This window comes from Panicum virgatum, chromosome 4K (assembly GCF_016808335.1).
Source record: "Panicum virgatum strain AP13 chromosome 4K, P.virgatum_v5, whole genome shotgun sequence".
Taxonomy (NCBI): Eukaryota; Viridiplantae; Streptophyta; class Magnoliopsida; order Poales; family Poaceae; genus Panicum; species Panicum virgatum.
Genome location: NC_053139.1, coordinates 41,846,706 through 41,865,276, shown reverse-complemented (window position 1 = coordinate 41,865,276; position 18,571 = coordinate 41,846,706). Strand labels below are relative to the sequence as shown.

The 18,571-nt window shown below is 46.9% G+C and overlaps 2 protein-coding genes and 1 non-coding gene across 5 annotated transcripts; all 3 read right to left on the bottom strand.

Moving 5' to 3' along the window:
- Window positions 1-2,615: 2,615 nt before the first annotated feature.
- On the bottom strand, window positions 2,616-7,680 carry LOC120704901 (E3 ubiquitin-protein ligase GW2-like). Of its 3 annotated transcripts, none has more exons than XM_039989440.1 (6): window positions 6,766-7,680; window positions 6,614-6,665; window positions 5,994-6,039; window positions 5,633-5,714; window positions 3,549-5,551; window positions 2,616-3,447 (listed from the first exon to the last, which is right to left on the bottom strand). In XM_039989440.1, the coding sequence occupies exons 5-6, from the start codon at window positions 4,357-4,359 to the stop codon at window positions 2,771-2,773; spliced, it is 1,488 nt and encodes a 495-aa protein (XP_039845374.1). In that variant the 5' UTR covers window positions 4,360-5,551; window positions 5,633-5,714; window positions 5,994-6,039; window positions 6,614-6,665; window positions 6,766-7,680; the 3' UTR covers window positions 2,616-2,770. The 3 variants fall into 3 exon arrangements, 2 of the variants coding, with proteins under 2 accessions (XP_039845374.1, XP_039845375.1); XR_005687724.1 differs by lacking the exon at window positions 2,616-3,447 and having other exon boundaries at window positions 4,966-5,332; window positions 5,421-5,551; window positions 6,766-7,607; XM_039989441.1 differs by lacking the exon at window positions 2,616-3,447 and having other exon boundaries at window positions 4,966-5,551; window positions 6,766-7,631.
- Window positions 7,406-7,478, bottom strand: TRNAE-CUC. Its single transcript has one exon. It is a non-coding gene; the product is annotated as a tRNA-Glu (tRNA).
- A 1,667-nt stretch (window positions 7,681-9,347) lies between the features above and the next one.
- On the bottom strand, window positions 9,348-10,825 carry LOC120704900 (probable GDP-L-fucose synthase 1). The gene is made up of 2 exons (XM_039989438.1): window positions 10,700-10,825; window positions 9,348-10,599 (listed from the first exon to the last, which is right to left on the bottom strand). The coding sequence occupies exons 1-2, from the start codon at window positions 10,719-10,721 to the stop codon at window positions 9,635-9,637; spliced, it is 987 nt and encodes a 328-aa protein (XP_039845372.1). The 5' UTR covers window positions 10,722-10,825; the 3' UTR covers window positions 9,348-9,634.
- Window positions 10,826-18,571: the final 7,746 nt, after the last annotated feature.

The window sequence follows — 18,571 nt, the reverse complement described above, 5'->3', positions numbered from 1 at the left end:
TTTTCTTGATTTAGATACATTGATCAAATGAAAAATTTTATGTAACAAAAGTTGTAGATATTATTTCATAGAATCCAGAACAGTTGAGTTTGTATTTTTCCGATTTTTTATATGATTTTATATCGATTTTACAAGTTCACTGTTTAATGCGCCCTGGGCGCCAGAACCTAAATGTAAATTTTTTTTATATTTAGGTCATGTCGCCAATTGGATGGGCGACAAGCAGGCACCCATTTTTGAAAATTTATTTATTCGGCATATATTTTTGATTTTTTTAAATATAAAAATGAAAAAAAAGGCACGCCGCAATGCCGGTGGGCGGCGGCAGCGCGCCCCGCAAACTTCAGAGCCGCCGGGCACTTCTGGCCCACTTCCGAGCACCGCGCCTCGACCTCCTGACCCTGGACCTGTGTCACCATGTGCAATTGTGCATGCCATCATCGTGTGCGTTTCAGGCAGCAATTAGCGCCCCCCCCCCTTTATTATCGAGAGGAATAGAAATTCCATTAAATGCAGGAATCGATACAAAAAAGCAGCAATTAGCGTCCCCCCTCCCTTTATAAAAATCGCGGCCGAGGGGTGAACAGAACCCACCGTTTTTCATTAAAAGGAAGTGACTACGGCTTCACCCGGCTGCGGAAAAACCCCCGAATCCTGGCCCATGCCCGAGAGGGCCAAACCTTGCGGCGAGCACAGCGAGGGGATTTTTTTTTACCCACGAGCGGAAATTCGTCCCAGTTGGGATTCGAACTCACGACCTCGTGGGAGCGACGCTACCGGACTGGGCTAGCCAACTCAGCCGCCCAACCTTTCGCCCCCCTCCCTTTATTATAGAGAGGAATAGAAATTCCATTAAATGCAGGAATCGATATTTTTTGTATATTGAGAGTAGTAGAAATTCTATTGAATGCAGTGTGTCTCGCGCATACGGCTAGATAGATTTTTATATTATATTATCGTTAATTCTTAAATTTCATGTATGCATACGCCTATATTGTCATATAACTGTTGCGTCTTTTGCCATAATCCCATCACATACTACAATTTACTATTGCCAAGGTACAATCCTCTTCTTTATGCTCCATTACAATTTATATATTTATTAATTGTACTCAATATGGATTCTTAGATTAGTTTAGACCGTTAGATTTTTATAAAACTCAACGGTGTAAATTTTTCATTTTTCTTTAAATAAATATAGAAATTTCTAGACCCTTCCAACAAACAGGTGACTTCTTTTAACACTCCTTTATTAATATGTAATAGATAGATACTCTCTCGAGACCGATTTGTAAGGCAAAAATATTCTATTAAATGCAACAATCAGCTTTTTTATTGAGAAATATATGATATTCCCTTAAATGTAGAAATCAGCTCCTTTTTTTTGGGTTTATCGACAGGAATAGAAACTCCATTAAATGCAGAAGGTCATTTTTCTTGTCGTGACGAATCGAAATTCCACTATAAAATTAATCGCAGCAATCAGCTTTGGCCGTTAGGCCATCCATCACGTTTCGCCGTTGCGCAATCCACATGTGCCCTGCAACTCTGCAAGGCATGCCCGTGATGAGCCCGTCGTCCGCGGCGCGGCGTGGTGCCGGGGGAGTCAGGGAGGGAGACTGACCGACCCATCCAACGATCCATCGCGCCGCCGGCGCTTATCGCCTCCGGGTGACGCAGCCAGGCATGCAGCTCTCTCTCGACCGGTGACGTCGCCGGCGGGCATCGAACCGAGCAGTGGCCGACCGGAAGAGGACACGGCCGGCTTCGCCGCCGCCGTCAAGTTCGCTCTTGCATTCCTTCGTGATCCAGCGATGAAAACGCGACGCGCCATTCTTTGCCGCAGGCGCCAGCCGCTTGCAAGGTGACGACGACACGGCCTCCGGCCGTCCAGACCGCACGTCACCTCTGAACTTTCCGAAGCTCGGCAGCCATTACTACGCATCGGCGGCTCAAACAGGACACCGGAGGTTATGGGCGATGGCCCCAGGCAGCCATTAGTGGCCGTTCCGCCGGCCCGTGCCGGCGGCGCGGCAAGCCAGTGACGCCACCGCGCCACGCCACGCGCGTGCGGTCACCTACCTGGCCGCTTCGCCGGATCGGGCGAAGCACCGCCGCACCGGCTCGTACGCCACGTCGCCACCCCAATGCGGGCAGGCGGCCGGCTATATGCGCGGGAACCCTAAGTTATTCCGAATCTCCCTGTGGGCGCGGCCGGTGCGCCGCCGCATCGGGAAGGGTTCGTTCGGCGCCCACCGGCGGTCGGCGCGCCGCTTTCAACGTGCCGGGGCGGCGCTTTTCGTTGGTTTTCTTTCCGCATGCGGCTTGCGGGGTCAGGGCGCGAGACGGAAATGTGGCGCCGGTGCTCGCCATTTCTGCTCCGACGATCGAGCTGAGATGCGGTGGAGGACGAGAGTGGTTGCAGCGTGCCGGTGGTTGATGATGAGAGCTCCGCCGCCGATCGGGTGCGTGGGGCATGGCATGGATTCGCTCCGGGCCGTCGTCGTCGATGCACGTCCAATGGCCTGTTTTGGATGAAAGGACGCCAGGACGGAGGCTGCAGAGGAAGCCACTGCAAAAAGTGACAGGAGACACCTCTGTTTTTTTTTTCTTTCCAAATGAGTCCATCTTTCTTCTCCATTCACGTTGACACTTCACATTTGGTTACGAGGCCGAAAGGACAACAGTGGCGACACACGGCGTGGCCGGTGGCGAGGACATACACGAGCTTATTCCCTGGACCAACAACACCTCACGTTTCCAAAGTAGCTTAATGGTGCTTCTTAACCCAACCAGTGTTCCCGCCGCCAGCTCCGGCGCCGAACCCGTACCCGGCTTCAAACGCTCCGCCGCCACCCATGCCGAAGCCTCCCGGGCGGGCTCCAGGCCCAAACCCGCCTCCGAACCCTTGGCCTGCGCCAAAGCCCTGGCCGAACCCAGAACCCGAGCTGGAGGTGGAGCCAGACGACGAGCTCGACCAGCTCGACGACCCGGCACCTGAGAAGGAGCCAGAGTTTGCGCCGGAGCCGGACCAGGAGCTCGTGCTCGAGCCAGCGTTTGAACTGGCACCAGCATCAGCTCCGGAGCCGGATAACGTAGTTGAACTAGCCCCGGAGTTGGAGTTGGACCATGCGCCCGAGTTCGAGTTTGAGCCAGCGTTGGCGCCGGAGAACGAGCCGGATTCGGAGCTCGAGCCTGCGCCTGTTTGAGCCACGTTGCCGGGCGCTGCGTTGGAACCAGCGCTAGAGCCGGAGCCAGACCACGAGCTCGAGCTAGAACCAGAGCCCGAGCCAGATGCGGCGTTGGAGCCAGAGCTTGACCCCGAGCTAGATATGGAGTTTGAACCACTGCCTGATGCGCTGAAGGAGCCAGAGCTCGAGCCAGCACCTGATACGGAGCCGAAGTTTGAGTTAGAGCTGCTGCTCGCTCCACTCGATGAACCCGCACCTGAAAAAACCAAGGGAAAACACAACCAGAAAAATGTTACACGAGTCAATGACAAAGCAAATTGCTAGCTATAATGTGAACAATCAAATAGTACCACTAACCTGAGGAGCCGTAGGACATTCCTGCAGATCCGGATGACGAGCCTGATCCCGCCATAGAGCTCGAACCAGAACCAGATGCACCGAAGCCTGAGCTTGTGCTCATGCCAGACCCAGAGCCGGAGCTAGCGGATGAGCCAGAGCCACCAGCTGATCCCGAGTACGAGCCACCAGCTGATCCTGAGCCTGACCCAGACCCACAATTAGAGCATCCACCGCTTGGCCCAACATTAGAACCACTACTAAACCCAGTGGATCCGCCTAAACCAACCCCTGAAACCGAACCCTTACCAACATTGGATGACTCGTGCCCACGTGAACGATACGAGCCTCCGCCCGATGCAAAGCCCGTGCCAGAACCAGTATTACAATCTGCACTACCAGTAATTCCACCATTTGCACCAACACCGACACCGACGTTGATAGATGTGCCTAAGCCGACCGACCCCGAGCCCAAACCCGAGCCCGAGCACGGTGATGTGCCCGAGCCACAACCAGAAGCTGAGCCCCCATTCCCGGCTCCTCCATAGGCAGAGCCGGAGCCGTACCCAAACCCAGAGCCCGTGCCCGACCCATGCCCAGATGCGGCATACGAACCACCATTTGGACCGGACCAGGCACCGTAGCCCGATCCCTGGCCTGAGCTGGACGCCGAGCTAGCACCACCACCCAACCCAAGATCAAGCCCAATGCCGAGGCCTCCGCCGGCGCCAATGCCGAGGCCTAGATTGCTCCTCACCGGCCTGCAGTTTGCAACGCCTACAGAGACTAGCACCACAAGAACGGCAAGAGCAAGGACTCTGTTCGAGGCCATTGCTGATCACCGATCAAGCCTGTGTTTCCTGATGGCTGATGGTGTGCTCAGGCTGCGATTCTATATTTATAGCCGCAGTTCTTGAATAATGTATATTTGCTGCACATGATGCTTACTGTAAAAGGTGGCTGGATTCCTTCACGGGTGCATGTGAAGGCGACCTAATGCTTTGGAACTTCGCCATTGGCGGTTCGTCTTGTACTAGGAGGTGATGAGAGGTTTGTCTGAATCAGTGGGTGCTATTGCCAATTTCTGCGCTAGAGGACTCTCAATACTGAGTAGAATTGGGCATGCTTCGTGGTGTGCATAGAGCCATAGACACGAAAAATGGATGCAATTTCGCTTTGTGGTCAGGTTCTGATTAGTCCTACGGAAGCGGAACTCAAGTAAGTTGCAAAGATTTCTTGCTTCTGAAACCTTATTCAGCTCAGTTGTGAAACAGCTTTTCGGATTCAAATGCAACAAAGGGATGTTTCCTGACAAAATAGAGTTCGACTACAAGCACTTGGAATGGAGTCACCGAACATAGTATGGTTCCAAGAATTCCTAAACGAGAAAAAAGTTTGCTTCTAAGTTGAGGAAACATTTGATGCAAAGGCTATCAAATTCTGAACGTAACAGCAGTAGGATGAGAAAATGTCCATCACTAACAATTTTTTATTAAAAACAGAAAAGTAATTGAGTTGTTAAAGGCAAAAAAATAATACAATGATCTTGAAATGTCTAAGCGCACCGCATGGAATCCAAGTAATTGCTGTCAGATACTGGATGCTGACGTGGAGGTCTTGATCACCACTAATGTAATCAAGGACAAAACACTTGGAGCTTAATTTTTGTCTTCAGAGACTCCTATAGAATCAACGTACAATTCTACACCAACTCCTCATTCTTTTACAGCCACTAGCAGAATATTTTGCTTCAGTATACAGTGGACTGCAGTGCAGAGCCACCCAAGCTGAATCAGACTCTCTTTCTGAGCAAAATGATATCCAAACAACTCAGTTAGGATCATGAGTAATGGCTGTCATGAAAGCTTTCATCAAAGATAAGAAAAAAATTACCAATAAGTTAGTGAGCTTGCATCGGTTTAAAAAAAAAATTGGACTCGCTAATTTTAAGGTAGACTAATTTTGCCAGCAATTTGAGATTTTGAATGTATTCTCAATTTGCTCTCATTGACTTTTTGTTCTCCCTGCACAAATAGGTGAAAGACCGGTAAGTAGTAGACTAGTAGTACCATTAAAAATTCAGAATCTACAGGCAGAAAACATACCTGCTGTTTAATTTTCTTCTCACTTGTTGGTTGGGCACCTCGGTATTCAATTGCGTAAGACTTGGTTTTGCAGAAAGGACAGCTGCATTGTTAGCTAAGGACCTCAAGGATTTAGATGGAAAATTTGAACAAGCCAGTAGTTTCATCCATGTATCATTGTCTCAACTTAAGGTTACATGTCTAAAACTCCAATCAAACTGAACATTCTTCAGGATTAATTCCATGCAAGTGTGAAGCGCTGAACATCTCTGAAAATTTGAGTTCAGCAGAAGATGTTTTGTACGTCAATGGGACACATAATGTACTACAATGCACATCTCAGAAATCTCACATCAATTGTTCAAATCATATGTCGGGATACTGGACAGCTTTAGAAGTCTTGGATGGCATCAACTGTAAGAAGCATTCTGCAGGCAGAAGAGACATGGAGAAACTTAGTGTCCCTAAGCCTTTAGAAGGATGTAACATTCCTTAAGCACAAGGGAACTGAAGATGTGAATTCTTTGTGGACAAAACCAAATAATACTAGTACTAGTAATAGGCCAAAAGCATCACTATAGCAAAAGAAGATGGACACAATTTTAAGATTGAACATGGTGGCCTGAATTAGCCTCTTGGCTACTTTAGATGCCCATAACTTGTCATGTGCTCATGGAAAGTGCCTCCGCAAATCAATCAAAGTACGATGATCATACAGAAATATGACAAAGCCTTTTAAAAGAAAATAAAGTTAATAATGATTGGCACTGCTGGTGCTAGCCTACTGCCCTACTAAGCCCAGGAGCCGAAATGGACCCGTGTATTCTTTACTACTGTTGTTTAGTGCAATGTCACTGTTGCTGGAAATTTTGAATTAAGGCAAATATAAGGACGCTGCTTGCTTCCATGTTTGAACAGTTGGTAACCCAACAAATACACAGCACATTTCAGTATATATTGTGCTGCTGCTGAACGAAAAAGCATCGGGAATAAGAAACTCACCGGTGCAGATCCCTTTGCCGCAACACTTGGATCTATTCAGACTCGGATAGAACTGCATGGGCCACAAAGACAGAGGAAAAAAAGAACAATTAGAACGAGGAGTAAACATCTGAAACCGGGAGCTACGACTATGAGCGATCGATCGATCATACGTAGAAGCAAATCGGGCACTCCTCCGCTCGCCCGTCGCCGGCGTCCTCGGCCGCGTCGAAGCACGGCGCGAGGTCGCCGCCGCGGATGAGGCGATGCAGGCGGCCGGCGTCAAGGTCGGGCAGCTCCCGGACGAGGCGGCGCGGCCGCGTGAGCCGCTCCTCCACCGCAGGCAGCCGCCGCCGGACCTGCACGCTCGAGACGACGACGTTGCCCATGCCTGCGCTACGCTTGCGAAGGCAGCCGTGGCAGGGGCCGTGGTTTATAGCCTTCGCAGCAGCAGCCGCAGTTCGGGTGCAAAGCCGATGCAGGTGTGGACGGAGACGAGGATATGAAGTGTGGGTGGGGTGGCTGCGCTTTTTGAGCTGAGGAGAGAGGGGAAATGGAGGGAAGGAAGCAAGGCATCCTTTTTTTTCTTGTCCCTTTTGAAATGCGTTGGTGACTTGGTGCCCCATTATCACACTCAGAACTGAGGTGTCTAAAGCTGAAGTATCAAAAGTTCAACGAAGAACGGAAGAATTACGTGTGGCAAAAAAAATACTCAGAAAAGAGCAGTAAAGGTGAGGTCCAGAAAATATAAAAAAACTCAGAAAAGATCAGTAAAAGTGTAGGTCCGGAAAATGGAAAACAAAAAAACAAAAATTCCGTTGCCGGGACTCGAACCCGGGTCTCTCGGGTGAGAGCCGAGTATCCTAACCAGCTAGACTACAACGGAGTTTGTTTGCCTCTGGATTCAGCTTCTTAAAATCCTTGAGCCATCACCAGCCTTCAACATACTCCCAGCGCTTTGGTACCTGCGCGTTCCAGCCTGGTAAACCATCTCCTGAAGTGATTACAGATACAACAGCTGAACAGCCCAATTCAGTGTCCAGTTTGTTGAGTACGTGCAATTTGTATCAGCGACCCGGCAGTATATTCCCACAATTCAATGTACAAAATAGACTGTTCCAAGTTCAAACACAGGGCCGGGGGTATACTACACAACCGTACAAGCCTTGTACGTTTGAGGAAACATTCATTATAAGCATGAAATCCGAGTGATCTGGCATATTAGTATCTCAATGAAAAGGAAGACTTCTCTTAATGAAAAACGTGCCCACGCACGGTCGCGAAAAAAAAATGAAAAGGAAGACTTGAGGCTGAAGGTTACTATGTTGAGTCAGGCAGCATACCTTGGCAATCCAGATTGCTCAGTTTTATTTTATGTCACGTTTTCTATCTGCTTTAGCTTAAACCAAATAATGTTATTATCAGAAAAGGCAAAAAAAATTCAAAATTTTGCTGCCATGAGCCCAAGAGGTTTCTGCTGCTTTAAACTACAGCTGAAGAAACGAAAGAGATTGCAGTACTGATTATAGGTTGGGCTTTCCTAGGTCGTACAAAAAGATCCACTGCAGTCCTTTTTCTTAAGTAAATACTAGACAACTTCGATTGGGAGTGAATTTTGGCATTTTGCCAAGATATCTGCAGTCCAGTTAATGTCCAATATGGTGGACATATAAGAAAGGGGATAGGCTTCTGCTGTAATATCACATTACGAAGCGTGCAGTCACAGACATCTGAATGCCTCATCCAGAAAATGTGTTTTCCCCTTCTGAGTTTTTCTATTTACTTCAGCTGAAGGCTAACTTTCACCATTTTCAGAAGACAAAGTTACATTCTGAGTGGATAAAGTGCTTGCCAAACATAGTGGGTTACAATATTGTTCGACAAAAGATGGTGATAACAGAGTGCTTACTCGATCAGAAGAGCAAAACTCTATTCTTAAGCAAACAACTCTTCAGTGACCTACTGAACCGTTCTATTGATGGCAACAAAATCAATTGAACAAATCATCTTTGAACAAAAGTTCCTCTCAAATAGTCAAATCTCAATAGTCATCAGTAGAGTACAAACTGAAAGAAGCACTGTTTTTTTCTGAATACATTGTGATATTCCACAGATCAAGGGCCTGTTCGGATGAGCGCATGTCTGGGCTGGAGCCAGCCAACGCTGGTTCCGTCCTCGCCTCCAAACGGAAAAGAGAGTGCGTGGGTCCTAGGACTAATAAAAAATCTTTCTAGAAAGTAGTAGTATATGTGGTCATGGATTTTGTTTCATTCCTTTCTAATCTAATCTCTTCTAGAAAAGAATCTTGTATGCATGAGCTACTAAATAAAGTCTATTTGCAAAATCTCTTTAGGGATGGGTGTAATTTTTCACGACAAATTTAATGACAGTAATTAATCGATGTTTAACTATGGTAATGCTACAGTAATCATCCTCTAATCACGCGGTCAAAGTACTCGTTAGATTCTTCAGGATTACTAGCACGGGGTTCTGAAGTTGGTTTTATAAACTGACTTTATTTGACACCGTAATTAGGGGTCAAAATATTACTGTTTCTAAAATTTTTTAGAAAAACAAACAATATCAGCTCAAACAATGACTTTACAAATAAAATTTTTTATTAGTCCTAGGACCCACACACACTCTTTTCCCGTTGGGAGGCGAGGACGGAACCAGCGCTGGCTGGCTCCAGCCCAGCCAAATGCGCTCATCCGAACAGGGCCCAAACAGAGCCCCCTCAATCAACAAGCAGTTGTTTCTAGGCCAAGAACATCTCCCATTCATCAGATGGTCGTTAAACTTTCTAATCAACAAAAAGTGTTCAAGATCAATTATGATCCTAGCAGTATACTAATTTGACCCACGGATTATTCAGCCAACACATAACATTATAACAAACCTCTTCTATGTGGGTTTAAGTTACAGTAAAACAGAATCGTATGATCTGATAATCAACAACCATAGGAACACTAGAAATCATGACACCAACTTGCAAGCGTAGCAATGGAGAGCAAGATACCACCACCACTGGCAAGCAAGGCTCTACTTCTTGTCGGAGACGACATTCTCAACATACCATTTGTAGGTTTCGACGAGGCCCTCCTTGAGGGCGATCTTGGGCTTCCACCCCATGCCTTGTATCTTGGAGCTATCCATGAGCTTCCTGGGTGTGCCGTCCGGCTTGCTGGAGTCCCACACCAGCTTCCCCTGGAACCCCACCACCTCCTTCACCAACTCAGCGAGCTCCTTGATGGTGACCTCGCTGCCACTCCCCACATTGACGTGCTCCAGCCCGGAGTACTGGTCCATCAAGAAGATGACCGCGTCGGCGAGGTCATCGACGTGCAGGAACTCCCGCAGCGGCGAGCCCGAGCCCCAGACGACGACCTCGGGGGCGTCGCAGGCCTTGGCCTCGTGGAACCTGCGGATGAGCGCGGGCAGGACGTGCGAGTTCTCCGGGTGGAAGTTGTCGTGCGGGCCGTAGAGGTTGGTGGGCATGGCGGAGACGGCGTCGAGGCCGTGCTGGATGCGGTATGCCTGGCACATCTTGATGCCGGCGATCTTGGCGACGGCGTACCACTCGTTGGTGGGCTCGAGCGGGCCGGAAAGGAGCGCGCTCTCGGTGATGGGCTGCGGCGCGAACTTGGGGTAGATGCAGGAGGAGCCCAGGAAGAGGAGCTTGCGGACGGAGCCGCAGCGCAGCGCGGCGTCGACGACGTTGGTCTGGATCTGGAGGTTGGCGGCGATGAAGTCGGCCGGGAAGGTGGAGTTGGCGTGGATGCCGCCGACCTTGGCGGCGGCGAGGACGACGTAGCGCGGGCGCTCGGCGGCGAAGAAGGCCTCGACGTCGGCCTGGCGGGTGAGGTCGAGCTCGGCGTGGGTCCGGACGACGACGGAGGTGAAGCCGAGCGAGAGGAGGCGGCGCAGGACCGCGGACCCGACGAGGCCCCGGTGCCCGGCGACGAAGACCTTGGCGTCCTTGTCGGCGAGGAAGGAGGGGTGCGGATCTGCGGGGAGCCGCGCGGCAACGGGTTCAGAGTCAGAGGTAGGCGTCGTCGCGGGGAGACCGGGTCTCCGGAGGGGTGAGAGAGGCGTCGGAGGGTTTACCGGCGGCCGTGGCGGTGCCCATGTCGCTGAAGGGACGGGCGGGCGGGGCGGGGCGCGGCTGCCGGAGATGGTCGGATGGGGAACCGCCGGACCGAGCACTGCTGCAGGTGCAGGTTCATAACTTGAGGCTATTCTCAAGAACAGAGTCAGCCGGGGTAAGGCGCAGTCCTCGTTGCTGTCGTGGGCCGGGCCAGGAATTGTGGCTTGGCACAAACATCAAGCCGGGCCGTTGACCTTTTACCTCTCACTTTTTTAACTCAAGAAAATAAAGAGAGAATTTTTTTATTAGATCAGTCTCAATTGAAATTTTATGAAAGGTTTCATAACATTAAATATAATTTATTTTACTGATATAACAATGAGAGAGAAAGATAGATTTCATGGGATGTAAAAAAAGTTTCATCACCATAAAACCTATCTGCCACAGTTACTTACTCCCTCAGTCTCAGAAAATAAGTCATCATAGGAATTCCCAGACAAATTAATAAGAAGATAAAATGATCATATTTGTTCTTATTTATTATCCATATTTGGCACTTGCATGCACATGTACTTTCTAAAGGCAAAAGTCTATTTTACCTCCTCCAACTATCACCAAAGTTTGGTTTTCCTCCTACAACTATAAAACCGGGTATTTCACCTCCCTCAACTGTTCAAACCGTGCATTTTACATCCCTCGTGCGGTTTTGAAGACTGTTTGCTACAGTAACCGTAGTTTTGTCTTTTTCTTTTTTAAAAAAATTTCAGTTGAATCTTTGAAAAATCATAGTAAATCACAAAAAAATCATAAAATAGAAAATCTAATTTTGTTGGACTCCACATGAGTAGATATACGCAGTGAATATATTATATGGTATACTTTAGTACAATTTTTTACTGTAACTTTAGATATATACTTTTCTGTAATTAATTTATAGCTACAGTTTTCGTCGTCCCATTATGGTGAAATTTTTATGGTGGGATAATCATTATATGGTTGAGTTGTAGTAAAAATTTTATGATTATTAGATCATGTATGACTGAGTTATAGATTTATCTATAGATTCGTCTAGATTTTTCTGTAGATTTATCTAGTTTATATAGATAAATCTATAGATCAGTCAAACATGATCTAATAATCATAAAATTTTTACTACAGCTCAATCATATAATGATTAGCTCACCATAAAAATTTCACCATAATGGGACGACGAAAACTGTAGCTATAAATTAATTACAGAAAAGTATATATCTAAAGTTACAGTAAAAAAATTGTACTAAAGTATACCATATAATATATTCACTGCGTATATCTACTCATGTGGAGTCCAAAAAATTGGATTTTCTATTTTATGATTTTTTTTGTGATTTACTATGATTTTTTAAAGATTCAACTGAAATTTTTTTAAAAAAGAAAAAGACAAAACTACGGTTACTGTAGCAAACAGTCTTCAAAACCGCACGAGGGAGGTAAAATGCACGGTTTGAACAGTTGAGGGAGGTGAAATACCCGGTTTTATAGTTGTAGGAGGAAAACCAAACTTTGGTGATAGTTGGAGGAGGTAAAATAGACTTTTGCCCTTTCTAAATAGGGTAGGATGACTTATTTTTTGGACAAATTTTGAATTCTAGAGTGATTTGTTTTTTGGATGGAAGGAGTAGTTCTTAGTCTAGATAACTATATTTATGAAACTCCCACTGAAATTGGTCTTATAAGTTTTCGGCATTGGCCGGCTTGCCAGAGAGGTTTGTTTTTCACGAGTCACCAAGGGTTTGTTTCGTCCAGACTAAATTAAATTTTAATCCCACCACACCACATCGTAAATTTAAACAGTATTAAATATAGACTAATTTTAAAACTAATTGCATAAACAGATATCATATATTTAAATAGTATTAAACATGTACTAATTTTAAAACTAATTGTATAAATGGAAATTAATTAGCAAGACGAACCTATTAAATCTAATTAGTTCATGATTTAATCATGTTGTGCTAAAAAAATATATGCTAATATGAATTAATTAGACATAACAGATTCGCCCGGTGAATTAGTTTTATAGTTGGCTTATATTTAATCCTTGTAAATGATATCTATGTGCCCAGATTAAAAATTAATGGATTAATCCAAAACAAACACCATTACAACAAGTAGACTAGATCGTCCGTCGTATCTCGGACGAGCAGTGTTTTTTTTTATAATTGTACGAGCAGTGTTGGGTTACTGCTCATGTTTCAAGTATCCGGTAGGAGAAGAGATCGGGGACGGGGAGGAAGGAGGGGCACGTGAGGCCGCACGAGATCCAAGAGAGTGAGCAGCATGCACGTTGCCAGTAGCTTGCTACTTGCGCGTGCACTCATTCCTTGGTCAATTGCGTAGCAGAGCAGGTAGCACGATGGCTGCACTTGTTGCCATCAAAACGGGCCTTAAAAACTGGTTCGTGCACTGGCCTGAGCCTGGAAGACCAGCCCATCCGACACCGTCTGCGGGCCAGATTGTTCGGGCCAGACACACATGATGACACCCAAATCCAGCGCGCACACCGCATCCACGGGCCGGATGATGCCGGGCACAGGTGCTGCTGCTGCTGCTTGGCTGGGCCAGATCGAACAAGAGGCCGGGCGCTTTTGTTGCCCGAAGAGGCACGTGCTGATATAGTCTCCATCTCGACGCTGTTTCCAGTCGCAGTGTGATTAAGATGCGAGTTATTTTTAAAAAAAGAAATGGAAGGTGACCTATTGCAAAAGGCTCGTGAAGTTATGAGGCCCGTCAGAGGAGGTAACTTTTCTCGTCTCCGACGGCTCCCACGCCACCGACCGGCAAGCTCAGCTTCATACATCCTTACCCTAGTTTTGATCCATCGGTTATCTGTTCGATTGCCGGAGCCAATGCCGCTCTGCCGTCTCGCTGCACCGCCCTCTCAAACCACCACCACTGCCAGGTTTGCCTGTCGCCACACTTGTTCTATATCTGACGGTGATGGATTCCTAGCTCCCAACAGCCCCTCTTGCTGAAACCCATTTACAGCGACAGAGACGGCAATTCTGTGCCAGATCCGATCATACTCGCGTCGCGCGACCCTAATATTAGCGCTCCGTACAGCGTACAGGACGGTGTTTTTCTTCTTTTATAACGGTGGACACGTCATGCGGCATCTCCTGAGTGAGGAGGAGACCATCAAAGCGACATCTTCATTGGTGCTGCTGTGGCTACAGCAGCGGTGACCATAGATGGTCCCGTCACGAGATTCGAATGGGCATGAACATCCACGTCAAACCCTAGCTATTCTTTTTTTTTTTTGGGTGGTTGCTCACCGCGCCTGCCACACGGTAACCCTAGCTATTCGCGTGGAAAGGTCAAGGCATTTTTGTGTGTCGTTAACGGTGAGCGAGGAGCAAATCAAGACTAAATTTGCGGTGCCTGACCGACATCTGCGGCAACAAAATTAAACGTGTCAATTCTAGAAACCACCGGTGTTGTCGGCGATTTAATATTTTAATCCACCAAGGTTGGCTAGCCATGTGAGCTCTATTATTTGTAGAAGACGATGTAATAGGATGTGTGGGCACCTGCGCATGTTGTACTTGTACGGTGTTCTGTCCACGGGTGTGACAGTTCCAACGTATACGCTCTATAAAACCTATATTTTCAGCGTAGGTCTCTAATAAATTCACTATCTCCTATGCACTTATCATATTTATTTTTGCCAAAGTAGGCGTTTTGGTCGCTTAACTTTAATCTGAGGGTCAATTTCATCTCTCAACTTTAGTAGGCCAATATAAGTCCCTCAACTTTTATTTTTGGGAAAAACTCATCCTTGTGCTATATTATACTCCATAATAATATGAGATTCATGCAAAAAGTCCTCTTTACCCTTGTCTCCTTCTCCTTCTAAATTTCTCAACAATTTATTATTACTAAAAAAATAATTAGCTAATGAGCAAATCAGTGTGGTGGCATGAGCATTAACACATTTATGAGCTAAACATCACAAGTGTTAAATTTGGAACATAGAATGTTATTTATCCATGTATTGGCCAATTTGAAAGTTGAGGGACTATATTGGCCAATTTGAAAGTTGAGGGACGAAATTTGACCCATATAATAAAGTTGAGGGACCAAAATAGCTATTTTGCCTTTATTCTTCACTAGGCAATTATGCTTATGCTAAAGTTAGTATAAGTGTCGGAAATGTATGGTGCCCGTGTGTTAATTTATAGGGACCTACGTGATCGAGTTGTGGACAGAGGGAGTTGGTCCGACTCGCATACGGGAAGGAGTAAGGCCCACTTGTCAATAGCACAAGCAGACCAAACCAACATACCAAACAAAAAATTTAGGTGGAAATCTTACTCGCTTTTAGTAATAGATGCAAATTTATCATGAAGATATGCGATTCAGTTTCTTCTTCTCTCTCATTTATAAGTTCTTTATAAAAATGTAATTAATGATGTAGAAACTAACTACACCATACTCGATACAGAGAGTTCTTCCCCACACTCGAATGTCTGACCGTACGATCCAGAATAAATAGCTCAAAACCCAGTCCCCACCATATATCTCTTGCCACCCCTGCCTCTTCCTTTTTCCAAAACACCCGACGCCCGACGCTTCCGCCCCTCCCTCCGACCCACTGCCTCGCCGGCGTCGTCCCCGACGCCAACAAGGCCCTCCCTCCCTCCTCCACCTTCCTCCCTTCTTTCCGAGCTTGCCTCCAACGTTTGCCCCCGCCTCCATCGCCACTGGATCCAATGCTGTCATCTTGACGGAATGGTTCTCCAACTCCAAGTCACAGCTGATGCTCGCCCCGCCCCTACACGACCCAACCGGGGGTCCAACGCCGCCTCGCCATCGTCTTTCCTACCACCACTACCCGCCTACTACCCTGCTGTCCAGACCTTCCTCTAGATCCACCAGATACAGGTACTTCTAAACCTCAAACCCTAAAAAGTTAGCCGGAGCTCGACGAACTTGTAGAAGAAGCTAAGGTGAAACGAGGGAGAGCGAAAAAACATCGGGTGTGAGGAAGATGAAAATGAAAAGGAAGAAAAACTGTTTCTGCTACTCCACTAAATTGAAAATAGTTAGCTTGCATTGTCTCCCTCTTCGTCAAATATACCGTCGACTTCACGAGCGTAGCATTTGCTTGTGTTAGATATCTAGGCAATTTTCGGTATATTTTAATTCCAAAATTAAATGTATAAACTAACAATATTTCTATGACTTTAAGGAGTAAAATAAAACATGTGAACATGTTTATACTTATCACACATATAAGCATAAACAATATAAATAACCAAAGTTTCAGGGAGTACCCTGAAGCGGGGCCGTTGCCGGAGGCATTGGCTGCGCTGTTACCAACTGGAGTAGACATCTACTCGGTTGGCCTCAGTCGAAGTAGTCGAACTAAATCGGTGCAGGAAGAAGTTCGCAGTGCAGTCCCGCGAACGGTCACCAAGATGTAGTCGACGTAGTCGTTCGGCCAAGATGTAGTCGACGTAGTCGTTCGGCCACCAGAATGTAGTCGACGTAGTCGTTCGGCTCGTCCACCAGGAAGTAGTCGTACAATCGGGCAAAGCCTTAGTATTTTTGAGCAGTCACGCTAAAGCGTTACCCAAAAACCTGATTGCCCGCCTATCCCGTGCAGGATCTCAAGGCGAGCAAGGTTTCGGAGGCCTGCTCACGCTAATTCTGTGCGCGCAGAAATTAGCGTTGGGGAACTCAGTTGTTGCAACTGGAGAGGGAGAAGAGAGGAGCCGAGTTGCCTCAGTGCTCTGGTGCAGAATGGATGAGGGGAATGTCACTCCTTATATAGTGACTCAGGTGCTCAGGATCGTTGAATCTGGACACCATCAGAGTCATTTAGGAGATGCGGTTATGGCCATTAATTACAGATTTAATTGCACGTTTAAACGCACGATTAATTGCTGTCAACGGCAAAATAGCCATCACATCGCACCGCGCCCGCCGCACCGCACCGCACCGCACCGCACCTGCACGTCACGTCCGGCCGTGCACGCGCACGCGCACCGCACCGCCCGCCCGCCCGGCCGGCCGCGCCGCGCCTTGTCTCGGCCTCGGCCTCGGCCACGGCCACGGCCACGGCCCGGCCCGGCCCGGCCCGGCCCGGCTCGGCGAGGCGAGCGAGCGCGCGCGCACGTGTGGTTCACCGTCCTCCTCTTACCGGCTTCACAAGAGGTGTACACGAAGTCCACCTTTTAAGTCGGTTGAGATCCTCCTCAATTCCCGGTACGGAATTAAGCATTGATTCCCTAGCATTAATAGTGGGCTTTAAATTCTTTTAATGTTTTAGAATGAATGGGCCAAGCCCATTACTCCAACAATCCCCACCAAGAAATTCAAGCCACACTAGAAATACCCTCATTCCCTCATTGATATACCAGTATTCGACAGAGACTGTTAAGTTGAACTTCCATCTAGGACAAAGGCTACACTTATTCACAACTGTGCAATGGACTATGCCTTGAATTGCCAGTTTTGTGCAAACAAGTTTGACCAGAGCCCTACACTGGTACTAGGCTGCATAAGCATCCCCGCGGTTTGGAGCTTATAAGTCATACTCCAGGCCCTTCATGAGTTTCTAGAGAATACCCAATTCTCATAGACCATGACCAGTGGTCAAACTCATATAGGTGTGTTCCTTTCAGATGTTCTGTAGGACAACATCTTTGTTTCAAGAAAACAACTCATTTGTTTAAAAGAAACCACCTGGCACACATTAAGGTATAGACCAACCTGCCATACAGATTAGAAGAGAAATGCACCTTATACACGGAATGAGCCCTTTTCACAAAGGTTCTCTTCTCACAGTCAGACTTTAGTTTGTTTCACCATCCTAATTCACGGGATCTCCGATCACATAGGACAGGTTTCCACTATAGAATGACTCACGTGGGTCTCAAGCCCAATTCCATAGATGCATTGTCTATCACATTTCGTGAAAGACCCTTTGTAAACTGATCTGCCAGATTTTTAGCCGTCTGAACATAGTCCAGAGCTATAACTCCGGAGTTTCTCAATTTTCTGACAGATTTCAACCGCCTTTTCACATGTCTAGATGACTTCATGTTATCCTTAGAACTATTCACCTTGACAATTACCATTTGATTGTCACAGTTCATTAGGATTGCCGGTAACGGTTTTTCAACTATCGGCAAGTCCATAAGGAGCTCACGAAGCCACTCAGCCTCAACAGTGGCGGTATCTAATGCTGTGAGTTCTGCTTCCATAGTTGACCTCGTTAAGATGGTCTGCTTGCAAGACTTCCAGGAAACAGCTCCACCACCAAGTGTAAACACATATCCACTTGTGGCCTTTATCTCATCAGCATCAGAAATCCAATTTGAATCACTATACCCTTCTAGTACCCTTGGGTACCCGGTGTAGTGAATTCCATAGTTCATTGTCCCCTTCAGATAGCGCATTACTCTTTCAAAAGCCTTCCAATGATCATCTCCCGGGTTTAAAACAAACCGGCTCAGTTTGCTTACAGCAAACGAGATGTCGGGTCTTGTAGCGCTTGCTAAATACATTAATGAACCAATGATCTGAGAATATCTCAGCTGATCTCGCATTATCCTTTTGTTCTTTCTAAGAATTAAACTGGCATCATATGGTGTTGAGACAGGTTTATAGTCGCTATAACCAAAGCGACTTAACACCTTCTCCACATAGTGAGACTGTGTAAGAATCACCCCACCATTGATCTCTTTTACCAGTTTTATATTAAGGATAACATCAGCTTCTCCCAGATCCTTCATCTCAAAATTTTGAGATAAAAACTCTTTGACTTCCTTAATCACATTAAGGCTAGTGCCAAAGATCAGTATGTCATCCACATACAAGCACAAAATCACTCCTTCAGCTCCACC